General features: G+C 42.2%; 1 protein-coding gene across 3 annotated transcripts in view; it reads right to left on the bottom strand.

The window, feature by feature from the left end:
- Window positions 1-14,068, bottom strand: part of SLC13A4 (solute carrier family 13 member 4) — a 155,315-nt gene that overhangs the window by 50,466 nt on the left and 90,781 nt on the right. For all 3 annotated transcript variants that reach the window (XM_063447568.1, XM_063447569.1, XM_063447567.1), the window contains exons 10-11: window positions 7,309-7,410; window positions 1,168-1,269 (exon numbers count right to left, since the gene is read on the bottom strand). In XM_063447568.1, coding sequence (XP_063303638.1) covers window positions 1,168-1,269; window positions 7,309-7,410 — 204 coding nt within the window. The remainder of the gene's footprint in view (window positions 1-1,167; window positions 1,270-7,308; window positions 7,411-14,068) is intronic.

Raw genomic sequence — 14,068 nt, forward strand, 5'->3', positions numbered from 1 at the left:
AGAGTTTGGAATCTGATTAATTGATGGCTTCTGAGGACAGGTGTCTTTTATACAGGTAACGAGCTGAGATTAGGAGCACTCTCTTAAAGGAAGTGCTCCTAATCTCAGCTCGTTACCTGAATAAAAGACACCTGGGAACCAGAAATCTTGCTGATTGATAGGGGATCATTTACTTATTTCACTCATTGACATGCAAATCAATGTATAACTTTTTTGACATGTGTTTTTCTGGATTTTTTTTTTTTTGTTATTCTGTCTCTCACTGTTAAAATACACCTACCATTAAAATTATAGACTGATCATTTCTTTGTCAGTGGACAAATGTTCAAAATCAGCAGGGGATCAAATTGTTTCCCTGACTCAGTGGCGGATCCAGGGGGGGGCAACGGGACAATTGCCCCCCCCGAGATTCTCCCCTGCCGGCTAATGCAGGTCTGGCATTGTCCAAGTGCCAGCCCTGCAAAGTGCCTGCGGACCGGGGAGGGAGATATTATACACAGCCCTGGTCAATCAGCATCTCCTCTATCAGAGATCTCCCTCCCCGGTCCGCAGGCACTGTGCTTGCAGCCGGGAGCAGAGGGAGAGGGAGGAGAGCGGACCCGGGAGCTCTTACCTGCAGCTCCTCCGGGTCCTACTCCCGCGAGCACGGAGCGTTGCCGCTCTTTGATGTTGTACTGCAATAGTGACATAGAAAATATGCATCTTGTAGGACGTTGAACATCAGCTATTGGCTTTCACATACTTGTTGAGAATGTGCAGATCTAGAATCGGTCTCTGACCTGATGCTTTTCTGGTTAGGAATAGGTTAGAATAGAAATCAAATGTTTTCTTTTCCTCTGGGACCTTTATGATAGCTTTCTCTGCTAAAGGAGTTGTCATGAAGTTTTTTTGAGCCTCTCTTTTCTCTTTGTTTCCTGGCCACTTCGTGATCTGGAAGCTGCGACCTGGAGGAGAGTTGTCAAACTCTAGAAAATAGCCTCTTGCCAAGATGTGGACAATTCTAATGGTAAACCACAAAATTTGAACAAGAAATAAGGAAACCTGTCTGTATTTTGTGGACACACATATGTACCTGTTTCTGTTCATTACAACAGCTTTTGGCAGATATTTACTGAAAACACTGAAATCAAGTCTTTGTTTCTTCAGGAATGTATAAGAAACACTTACTTGTCAAATAAAGATTCCCATCCCGGCACAAATCCTGGCTCACGAGTAAACCACAGGATTGTCATCAAAATGAAGAAAAAAACTGTAACTTTCTCTGGGTAGCTGTAGAGAGACATAGGAGGAACATGTACAATCATGCATGCCTAAACACCAGCCTAGGATGATACTCAGTTAATACATTAAATACATATCTCAATAAATCCCTTATATTACATCCCTTAGGCTTTAAACTCTCTCCCACTCTCCTTCTCGGGGGGTTGGGAACATGTCCACACTAAACATGTCCGCTAAACAGCCGACAGCGAGCAGCTGTTTCTATTAAAGGGACACTATAGTCACCAGAACAACTACAGCTCATTGAATTTGTTCTGGCTTTCCTCGTAGAGATGAAATGGCTCAGAACAACACTTCTGATGATGTCAGTCAAGTAGGCAGATCAGGGGCAGAGCCAGGAGCTGTAAACTTGAACAAAAGTAAGATTTTTCTATATTTAGGGATGCAAAGGGGAGTCAGGGGGGTTTGATGGTGGTTTTAACACTATAGGGTCAGGAATACATGTTTGCGTTCCTGACCTTATTGTGTTCCTTTAAGTCTCGAGATAAGCAAAACTTGCCTTTCAGGGAGCTTATTTTTAAAGTTGCAATGGGTCTTAATTATTGTGGCCGCAGAAAAGAAGTTTGAAGACATAAGAAGACTTTTTTTTATTTTTAGAGGTATTGGATTATTTTTTGTGTGAAAGGGGTAGGCTGTTTTTTTTTCTACAGGTAAGAATTACACCAAAATATTTTTGTGCCCCTATTACATAAGTTCCAGGCAGATTTAAAACAATGGTCATACCCACGTATATTGTGGCATAGCTGAGTAGCAGTGGTTAAATTAACATTTGCCGAGACACAACTTGCTGTGTCTGCCTTAGGCAGGACTGACTCTTCCCAATTTTTAGAAGTACCATAAAGCTACAGCACTTCAGAGAATTGCACATTGCTCCAAAGCCTAAACAGTGGGTGATGATAGATTTGGGAGGAGTAGACATAACTTAACCTTTGGCAATCTGGATTAGGAGGTTGGAGGCATCGGAATGTAATAATAGGGCTTCCCCAGTGATCTAGATGCTTCGGACTTGTCAATACATAAGGCTAAACATACATAAGGCTAAACATATCTCTCCCATGCTGGGTCCCCTGCTGCCTCTGACACACATCCATGGAATCTGGTGGGGTAGAGGGGTTCCATCTGGGCCTTGGCTTGTTTTTGGTGGGGAGGAATAGTTAGGTCAAATATTTTCTGCTGCACAATGGGAAAAAGTTTTAATTTTACAGCACAAAAGCTTATTAAAGGACCACTCTAGTGCCAGGAAAACATACTCGTTTTCCTGGCACAAGAGTGCCCTGAGGGTGCCCCCACCCTCAGGGTCCCCCTCCCGCCCGGCTCTGGAAAGGGGAAAAGGGGTAAAATGTACCTTTTTCCGGCGCTGGGCGGGGAGCTCTCCTCCTCTTCTCCGCCTCCTCTCCGCCTCCTCTCCGCCCCGTCGGCTGAATGCGCACACGCGGCAAGAGCTGCGCGCATTCAGCCGGTCGCATAGGAAAGCATTTACAATGCTTTCCTATGGACGCTTGCGTGCTCTCACTGTGATTTTCACAGTGAGAATCACGCAAGCGCCTCTAGCGGCTGTCAATGAGACAGCCACTAGAGGATTAGGGGGAAGGCTTAACCAATTTATAAACATAGCAGTTTCTCTGAAACTGCTATGCTTATAAAAAATTGGGTTGACCCTAGCTGGACCTGGCACCCAGACCACTTCATTAAGCTGAAGTGGTCTGGGTGCCTAGAGTGGTCCTTTAACTCCCAAGGCAAGTGTGACAAACTGCTATCACTGAGTGCCATACCCACGTGTACCCACTCACTTGTCTAGTCACAATAGACCCCAAAGACTTGATCTGTGGACTCACAGGGGGAGTGTCCAACCAACAGGCCCATCGTGGGTCTGGCACAGGTCAGTCTATTTCTATGGGGGGGAGATATGTGATGGATAGCCTGATTTGTCTGGTGCGGGCCACAAGCTTGCAGCGCCATTTTTGTGACTGTTTTACATGTGTCTAGATGTCGCTATGTTGGGTGCCTGTATTCTACATAGAGCAGTGTGTGTGTCTGTATATGCAGCTATGGGTCAACAAAAGGGCAACAGCTCTATAGACTAAAAAGTATTGCTTGTCTGTGCCTCTCCCCCTTCCTTTTCTGAATGTATTGCTTGTCTGTGCCTCTCCCCCTTCCTTTTCTGAATGTATTGCTTGTCTGTGCCTCTCCCCCTTCCTTTTCCTGTCCTAGCAGGGCGTGTCCGAGGGACACTGCCAGCCCAGTTTAAACCAGCTGCTTTGTCCCTCCTCCATCCCCCATCAGCTTCTTGGGATTTAAACCCCTGTTGTTCTGTGTTGGAGACCCCTTGTAGGGGTCTGTCTCTGTAAAACCACGTGTTACCAAATAAACATAGTTATTTCTGTTGTACCCTTCATCAAGTCTTGGCTGATGTTTGGGTACCCAAGGGCTCTGATCACTGTTTCACTTGGGATTTGGGAGACTTACAATGGGTATACTCAATCGGAATATAGGGGATCCGTTACAGCAAGTACATACACTTTATTTGCTTTGCTACTTTAGGTTGGTGAAACTGGGGGATTATTGGTAAGGGCAGGGCCGGCGCTACCATAAGGCGGCCCAGGCGGCCGCCTTAGGGAGCACCGGCCCTGGGGGCGCAAAACCAGGCGGACCGGAAGGAGGGAAGCGCACTGCGCTCCCCTTTATCCGGCTACTACTTGTAGCGTGGCCGAGCGCAGCCCTTACCGTTCCGCCTGCAGATCCCAGCCTCCGCCCGCCCACCTCCTACCCTGCTGTCTGCCGCAGGCTGTGTGGAAGGGGCGGGGATATGACATCATATCCCTGCTCCCTGTGGATCACTCAGCGTGGCTGGCGCACAGTGATGAGGCTGCGCTGCAGGACAGGACTCCAAGGAGCCGGACAGCATGCACCCCAGGGACACGCTTTAACAGATGTAAGTATGTAATTTTGTATGTATGCATGCATGTATGTTTGTTTGTATGTAACTAATACAGAGTAATGGGGAAGAAAACTAGGGCTTAAATGGCTAAATGTATTTTTACATTGCTTTGTAATAAAAAAAGGAAATGAAGACTGTGTAAACATGGTGTTGAAATAAAAGAGGTTTACATTTTCGGAATGAGAAATTATGGATACATTTTAAACATGTGTTGAATACTGCTGAAGGAAAGTAAAAAAAAAATACATTACTGTACAATATACATTTGTGAATAAAGCTAAACTATTACCTTTATAATAAACACAATATATACCATTGAAACACATAGGAAAGTGCTTCAAGTTAGGTTTAGAAGTATAGTATAATGTGGAAAAAAATGATTAAGATTTTTTGTTGCTTAAAAAATCATAATATTCCAGTCCTAAACCACATCTATTTTGATTGTATGTTTGTCTCTGAAGGTCTATATATATGTCTCTGTATTCATGTATGTAACTGTATGCCTTTATGTTTCTGTATGTATGTATGTATGTATGTGTCTGTATGTATGTGCCTGAATGTCTTTGTATGTATGTTTCTGTATGTCTGTCTGTATGTATGTATGTATCTGTATGACGGTATGCCTCTGTATGTATGTATGTGTCTGCATGCCTGTATGTCTTGTACGTATGTTTCTGTATGTCTCTGTATGCATGTATGTAACTGGATGTATGTTTGTCTCTGAATGTCTGTATATATGTCTCTGTATGCATGCATGTAACTGTATGCCTTTATGTCTCTGTATGTGTGTGTCTGTGTGTCTCTGTATGCCTGTATGTCTTTGTATGCATTTTTCTGTATGTATGTATGTGTCTGTATGACGGTATGCCTCTGTATGCATGTATGTCTTTATATGCCTGCATGTCTCTGTATGCATGTATGTCTCAGCTTGTATGTCTCTGACTGTATGTCTCTGTATGATTATTTCTGTCTTTGTATGCCAGTGTACCTGTATGACGTTGACTGTGTGACTGAAAAATGATGCCTGTGTGCCTGTGGCTTGGGAGGAAAGACACACAGGTGAAGATGCATTTTTTTATTTTTTTAATGAGGGTTGGGGGCGCCAAAATGCATCTTCGCCTGTGTAACTAAAAATCCTAGCACCGGCCCTGGGTAAGGGTATACTGTAGCATTCACTGCTGGTTTACCTACTAATGTTTAGGCTTTCCATGCATAATATGGTCATGTTGAAACACCTCTGAAATTATATAGTGCCAATACTTAAAAGGGACCTGCGAGTTCTGCTACATTTTGCTTTTTGTTTTGATTTTTGGTCTTGCGTTACCAAACATATTTCACGTGCATAGAGACCTTTGTGTCTTATTGTGTATTCTGTAATTACTAACATTTTGTAATTACTCAAAATAAACTTAAATCCTAGACATATGATGTACTCTGTAAACCAGTACAAATAAATTAATGTATTTTAAAATACTTTCATTAGCTCCAATAATTATACACACAATAGTATTTCCAAACCTGTGAAAAAAATGCTCTTTTCCCCTTTTTTCTTGCATTTTTTTGTATTGTTTTATAATAAAGAATGTATGAAAATTTATATATGTATATGTCACATCAAATGAAAGCTGTTTTTGCCCCTCATAAGAAATAATATGCTCTAAGACTAGAGACCTAAAATTTCTGCTCTAGGTAAATCTGTCTTATTGTGATGTCTTATTGTCCTCTGAATGTGAGGTTTATTTAGTCATCTTATTATGATTATATAATAGAGTAAGCTTCACTGTGGTGATTTGTAGTGTAGTTTTAAATGGTTTCCTTGATACTTGGGATAACATTTTATTTAATAAATCATTTAGCTGGAGTCAATAATTATTTCAAATTAAGGTGTTGTGGTCTATTTACATATCCATGAGTTTGTGGTTTTTGTATTAACAACTCTGCTGAGTATCCATTTTGTGTATCTTCTACTCTTAATTGTGTCACACCCTCGAGTGCGTTGGAAGCTTTAAGTCCTAATGTGGAGTTAGCTGCAGCATAAGGAAACATTTCTCTGGGTCGAAAATAGTAGTTCCAAAAACGTTATATAATAATATGTAATGGTGCTGTAAATGAAAAAGATAGAAATTGCGGATAAAGACACACATAGCTAAAATTGCTTTGGTCCTTAAAGGGACACTATAGGCACCCAGACAACTTCAGCTCATTGAAGTGATCTGGGTGCAGTGTCTCAGCACAATTAAAGGGACACTATAGTCACCAAAACAACTTTAGCTTAATAAAGCAGTTTTAGTGTATAGATCATGATCCTGCATTCTCACTGCTCAATTCTCTGCAATTTAGGAGTTAAATCCCTTTTGTTTCTGAAAAAATGGTTTCACTTTCAATCAGAGGTAACTTACTTTAAAAGTTCTTAATCGTACACAGGAGGCTTCTGTGGGGTCTAGCAAGCTATGAACAGTGCAGGGGATAAGAAGCTTTAAATTAAACAGAATTTGCAACGAAGGAAGTATAAACATAAGCTGACTCTTTACAGGAAGTTTTTAGGAAGGCTGTGCAAGTCACATGAAGGGAGGTGTGATTATGGTGCCTAAACAGAGTGATTTAATTCCTAAATGACAGAGAATTGAGCAGTGAGACTGCAGGGACATGCTCTACATACTACAACTGCTTCAATAAGCTAAAGTTGTTTTGGTGACTATAACCCTATTTATGACAGTGAGCTTGTATGTCAGTGAGCTTGTGTGTGTCAGTGTGCTTGTCTGTAGTGAGCTTGTGTATATGTGTCAGTGAGCTTGTCTGTAGTGAACTTGCTGGTGTTAGTGAGTTTGTGTGTGTCACTGAGCTTGTCTGTAGTGAGCTTGTGTGTTTGTGTGAGTAAGCTTGACTGCTGTGAGTTTGTGTCAGGGAGCTTGTCTGTCAGTGATCCACAAGTAAATGTTGCTTGAGACCCCTGCTTTAGTGCATTTATGTCAGAATACAATTTATGTTAGACTACAATTGTGAAGCCAGGTGGAGAATATAGGGAAATGTAGTCCAAGAAAATCTGGAAGGCAAATATTGGTAGAGATTTGTCTTCATTCTAAACATACCTCATTTCACCCAATTTCTCATATTCATCCTGAATTCTTTTCTCAGACATTTCCTCCTGTTTGGTCTTTTTCTTCTTACTGAGAGAACATGTCTCGCTGAAGCTGGAAATAATCAGGAATAAATCAAAATTTCCCTTAAAAATAAGATAACGTAAACTCCTTGATCTGGTCATTCCTGTGCTTTGTTTGTAGCCCTGATCTGTATTTCATTCCAATTAAATGAGCTTTAACAATCTGATTTATTTCCAGTCATACTCATAGTGATATTCCCCCCAATTTGAACCTTGTCAGCCTACCATTGTTATTGGAAGTATTGTGACTCACAAGTCACAAAAAGCCCTTATTAATAATTTATATATTATCCAATAATCTTACAGTATTTTGCTATAGAAGTACATAAAAGAAATTAGGTTTTTGAGTGTAAATTTGTTGAGATTAAAAGTCCACTTTACGTTGATAATGTTTTTTTTATTTTTTATAAATTCTTTATTTTAGTTGTGCTTGGAGTAACAGTAATCGAGCAGAGCCACAACAGCTGCTGCAAGCATAGTCGTAGCATTTCACATTGCGGCATTTCAAACAGCACATTTTTGTTATAATATGGAAGTAACAAACTTTGAGGTATCATCGATTTGTAGTGGTTAATAAACATGCTATAACATAAAGTGGTCAAGCTAGGCAGTCGTGGTAGTTAACATTAACTAGTGAACATGTTACACGCTAAACTAGGGATGTACACGATATACGTTTTTTTCGCTTAGGGTTATGCTCCTATGAAGGTGTTTAGCACTGCGTTAGGAGAGATCAAAGGAGAGACAAAAAGGTAAAACAACCGGCATTTACATCACAGCAATAGAAATGTTGCATGGTGGGTTTTGTTGCCATGGAGTTGTGGTTCAGTTGGTGTCATATATGTGGATATGTGCACTGTGGTGCTAAAAATTCTGGGTGTAGCTTGTCTAGGTCTGGCTTGTTGGACTTGCTTACTAGTACGACATGTATTCTAGTGTGATCTTTAATGCTCTGTTACATATCTATGCATGGGAACGTGCTAATCTAGGCACACATCTCGCTGGGAGGTTTTCCAGGCATCTTGTTTAAGATTGCGCGGAATGTCTCTGTTCCCTGCTCACGTGGCGAACGATTGCACCCGGCGGCGTTCAACCAACCCCACTTGCGGGCCATGCTGGGGGTATTTCCTCTTGTCTTCTGTCTCCTAGGTCGTGGCTCAGTTTATGATAGTGTCCCCGTGGGTATCTAGGGTGACTGGTGTGGTGGCATCAGGGCCGTCCAAAGCTTCCAGCCCGGGATTTTACGAGGGTCACTTCCCAGTGTCCAAGGGTCCCTTTACCTTGTGGGCCCTCCGGAGCTCCGCTGCCCCGAAGCCACTCCGGGTATGTGGACGGTGGGTCGGTCCGTGGCCCTGTATGACTCCCTGCCCAGAAGGAGGTTTATTGCTCCGAGTAGTCGCTGGGATTAGCGGGTTGTTGTGCAGGGGTGAGCGGTGTCGTTGGCTCTGTGCGCGCTGCGATTGTTTTGCCGCGCCCATTTTACTCCCTCCTCATGGTGGCTTTATTATCTGGGTTTCGTTTTTAATTTCCGCGCGTTTTTGCATGCGCTTTTCAAGCTTATGCCAGAATGCTGTAAAGAGTGCATCTAACCTTGCTGTGTAATCCACATAGTCTGTCTGACATTCTTCTGGTTGCTCCATGCTCTCTCTGGGTTGATTCAGTGCTTTTGCAGCTGTAGTTCCAGGGGCACACTGAGTCTGTTGGGTTTCACGCTTTAGTGTGGGGTTGTTCGTCCCCAGCGAGGACCGGGATATCCTCCACCGGTCCGGGGTGGGGGGGGGGGGGGGGTAGCAGGGATGTTTCAGATTCTCGCTTGTGAGCGTGCCCCCGTCGGGAGATCGTCCGTCTCCCCCTGACTTCAGGCTCCGCTCTAGTTTAGGCCGCATCAGGCAGTTTCGTGGCGTTTCTGTTCAGGACGGGCATCATCCTTATCCCCGGTCGGTACTGCATCGCTTGCCATGCACCGTGAGCTGCTGGCGGTGATTCTTTTAATCAGAATTAGTGTGTTTGGTTCTCCAGTGCTGGAGCTCTCATGAAATGCGACCGGCCATCTTGGCTGTCAAGCCCCGCCCCCCACGTTGATAATGTTTTAACATTGAGGATGCCACTTTCTCCAAACAGTCTTGAAGGACCAATAAAAGTCTTGTTTTCTTGGTCATCTCTACTGTAGTTGGTGACACCAGCTATAGCTACAGTATACATCAGCCCAAATACATTGAACAAAATCATAAATAAATCAAATAAATAAATAAATAAAAATTATCTGCACTTTCATGACCATTGAAATGATTTGGGACAGTGTGAAGTTACTCTTTTTTTGCATTTGTTTTATGTATTTGGACTGATACTATATACTATATTATAGCCATTGCTATCTCCCAGGAATATTGGGAGTTTGAGTGTAATGTTCAATTTATGTCTGTTTGCAGACACATGAGTGTTGATTTGACATTTGCTGCCCTACACAAAATATATTTTTTCAAACTTTTCCCCATTTCTCCTCATTGTATTGTGAATTTGTGGCCTGGATTGAGCAAACTAGTGTATAAAATTATTACAAATCTGTTAGTGTAAATGTTTTCCGAAACCTTGAATTCCTAGTAAAATCACTTAGATAATAATAAATGCATATTGTTTAAAGGGTGGTTTAATATCTATCAACAGTGAGAGACATATCAATGTAATGGCTTATTGACAAGCTGATCCTTTATTAAGTAAACGTGATGACCCCTTCACTTACAGAAGGATAGGGTTTGTCATGACATATCCACAGCTTTCTATGTTATGTCAACTCATGAATCTCTCAACACATTAATAGTGTGCTGCTGTTCTCCAGGATCTCAAAGAAAGCATAGTCAGAAACAAGCACATGCTGTTCAGCCGGGTTTTCAATGTGATCCTAACCTAGCAGAGGTGTGTGTCAAGGATTTATTATCCCCCCAGCAATGCCTATAATCACTCAAATGAAAATAAATAAATAAATAAAGGCAGCTGTTGAAATGATAGCTGAGAACAGCAGGTTTCTATGTACATTTCTCTGTTGTATAATTCTTGTACTGATACCGGAGAAACTGACGGAAGCCAAGCACAGAGAGATGGACACAGGTTTCTTCAGGAAGGAAGAGATTCTTTATTCGATTCACCGACCGGGACTCAGAGGGACTAATGTCACCAAAATACAACAAGATCTGAGCCCCGAACAATAGTGTAGGCTCCTTATATAGGCATGTAACTCCTCCCATAATAAGCTCCACCCACACATACTCTTACCAAATCAATCGAACAAGAACTAACTTCCTGTTTGACCACATGGCTTGCCCAGCACAATGGAGGAGGGGAATACTACATCCTGTATTCTCGCACATGCTCCGTACACTACTGATTGTATCTTTGCCACGTGCAACCAACCGACCGATACAACAGTATATGCACGTACACATGCCACGTGGTAATCTCGGCCTACTAAATTTATTTTCACCGAGATTCCACCACATTCCCCCCTTTGATGCTTCTGATATTTTCACAATTCCAGAGGCATCACTTAACCATAGTTTGCATATACCTCAGGTTGCCCTGAACCAGACCAGACTTTGCGATTCCCTAAAGACATGAATCCCTCAACATTCCTCTTCCTGTACTGGTTCTCCCTGATTTAGAGCCTCATATCTATATATAGCCATTATCTGTGCAGCAGCCCTTCTCTCTTCTATATTTTCTATAATGCCCTGCACAGATCTAACTACCAAAGGAACAAGACATGGCAGGAGAAGACACAGCATTAAGATCAGCATGACTCCACCTACCAATGCCTTAAGTCCTCCAAACTGCTCATACCAGTTACCAAACCAACTACTTGGATTATACCCTTTCCATACCTGAGTAGGCACATGCGCTAGTTTAACCATATGGCTAGTAAGCTCAGCTATTGCTTGCCCTTCATCATCTATTTGAAGACAGCAATTGCTTAGGTTAAACTTCCCACATACACCTCCCTCTACTGCCAATAGGTAATCCAAAGCTTATCTATTTTGGTAAACGGCTGTCCTCATCCTAGTATTATGCTTCGCTAGGAGATAGAGCGCTTGCGATGTCTCATTGGTAATTATCTCAACCACTGCCTGTAACCTTATAATACGATTGAGCATATATATTGGGGTTCTATATCCAAAAGTACCATCCACTGCCCATGTAGCTGGCCCATAATAATCTATAATACGCTGGGGAGGCCATTCATTATCTTCCCAGGTACCTATCTCTAGGGGCCCCCTTTTCTTTCTATGATTCACATCATATACTTTAACTCCTAAAGTATCTCCTGTTTCAATAGGCAACAAGAAGAAGGATGGTTTGAGCATACCTAACACACATGCCCCTTCCCTGTCCTGTGGTAACTCCGAATAGGCTTTCTTACCACAGATCCAGTACAAATTTGCTGGGGCTTTCCAACTAGATGTAATAGATAGATCAAACCACACATCCTTTAAATTGGTATAACTTGCAAACGGGTTAGGTGGTTCTGAGACATTTGAAGCCGACCACCAAGTTGTATTCTTTGTATTATCATCATAAGCTTTTTGCCCTAGGCAAGTCAATTCTCCTACAGATGTATTAAACATTATTCCTTTCCTTGCTATGCAAACATAACCTATAATGGAGGTCTTTAATCGCCACTCAGATTTACCTCTAACACTCATTTGAAAATCGGCTTGAGAAGATATTATTTGTTCAATTGTCTCAGAACCAGAATACATTACCTCCTTTGCTTCCCAGGGCCATTGGTCTCCCATATTAGTACCTCCACACACATAGCAGTTGGTCACATTAAGACTACCAGCAATACTCTCAGCTAGATCAATAAACAGGTTTTTAGCATTATGGGGGATCTTATTTTCTACACTCATCTCTTCATAAAAAGAATGGAAAACCTGATGAGTTTGGGATGCTACGGTACCGGTCTCTATCCCTATAAATAATATTGTCCCAGGATACAAACCCGTCCCATATATCTGAAACCCAAATGAGTTTCCGAACCTATCTATAAATTGTTCAGGATTATTAATAAGTATAAGGACTGGGTTACATTCCATAGACTTACAATATGGTTTGGTAGGCAACTTAGTAACAATCATATCCCTATCTACTGTCTGTCCCCAAGTTGCCCACCCTACACAAGACCAATATGGACAATAATTATAATCCTTATCTGGGCATTTTGGATTTACATACTTGTTTCTACTACTGGGGCAAATATACTTATCATTGGACCTATACGCTCTTTCCCATTTAAGATCCCCGCATACATTCCACGGTTTTCTACTACTTGATATCGCCTTACATGCATCAAATAGCAGAACACCCGAAGAATGTATGGTTTCTAATACTGTCTTATTTATTAGGGACCCCTGTGAGTCTCCATTCCGGAGGGTCAACCAAATTGTACGGGGTTGATACTCTGGATTGAAGCACTTAGGTTCTCCTACTCCTAAATGGCATACACTATAATCTATACCTAAGTATCTACACCTAGATACATATCCTTTACACTCATATTGTGAATGCCAAATAAGGGTCTGGGAAATATGATTATCTGTTATAGTAGTCTTAATGCAAACCTCACAGCTAGGTGTGTCGGTACCTCTACCTTCCTGAATAATTAAAAACACAAATATATACATTATCAGGTGCATTTCTCTTGACGTCTTCATCCTCATTCTTCGTCCGTGCGATGGCACCTCAGCTTTCAGGATGTAAGGGCTGCAAGGAATGGAGTTCTGCAGGTCCTCTCTTCCCTTCACAGAGGTCCCTTCAAGACACTCTGGCTATGTCACGTGGGTAAGTGGTCAGGCTTTATTATGGCCGTCAAAACACTTACTTGCTGATCTCTTTAATCACACTTGGAATCCCGATATCTCCTCGTCACTCCGACTGAGTTGTGCGCTTTAACCAGATCTTGCAAGGATTCTCTGGATCTGGTGTAGCTTGCCAAGAATCTACTGATGCTGGTTTAACCCTGGAGTGATGAATCCACGGAGTCACTTCGGCTACCTTTATAGCTGTAGGGGTAGACAAAAGAACAACATAAGGACCCCTCCACTTAGGCCCCAACGGTACACTGTTCCACTCTTTTATCCATACTTGATCTCCTGGATGATAACTATGAACAGGGGGATAAATATTCACAGGTAATCTATCTTGTACCCATTTCTGTACCTCCTCCATAGTTTTACCCAACTCTACAACCTGCTGCCGGGTAATTCCTTCTCCCAAATCCCCCCTTAAGTTACCAAGTACGGGAGGTGGACGCCCATACATGATTTCAAAAGGTGAGAGACCCATCCTTCTGGTAGGTGTACTACGAATACGCAACAGAGCTATGGGCAAAAGAACATTCCACTTAAGCTGAGTCTCTTGACACATCTTTGCCAATTGGTTCTTAATAGTTCTGTTCATCCTTTCTACTTTCCCAGAGCTCTGAGGTCTATATGCCGTATGAAGCTTCCACTTAATACCAAGCATATGAGTCAGTTGTTGTAGGCACTGGTGAACAAAGGCTGGACCATTATCCGATCCTATAGAGCATGGTAGTCCATATCGGGGTATTATTTCTCGCAACAGGAATCGTACAACTTCTCCTGCTTTCTCTGTACGAGTAGGTCATGCTTCTACCCAACCTGAATAGGTACACTCAA

Source organism: Pelobates fuscus, chromosome 3 (genome assembly GCF_036172605.1).
Source record: "Pelobates fuscus isolate aPelFus1 chromosome 3, aPelFus1.pri, whole genome shotgun sequence".
In the NCBI taxonomy this organism is placed as follows: Eukaryota; Metazoa; Chordata; class Amphibia; order Anura; family Pelobatidae; genus Pelobates; species Pelobates fuscus.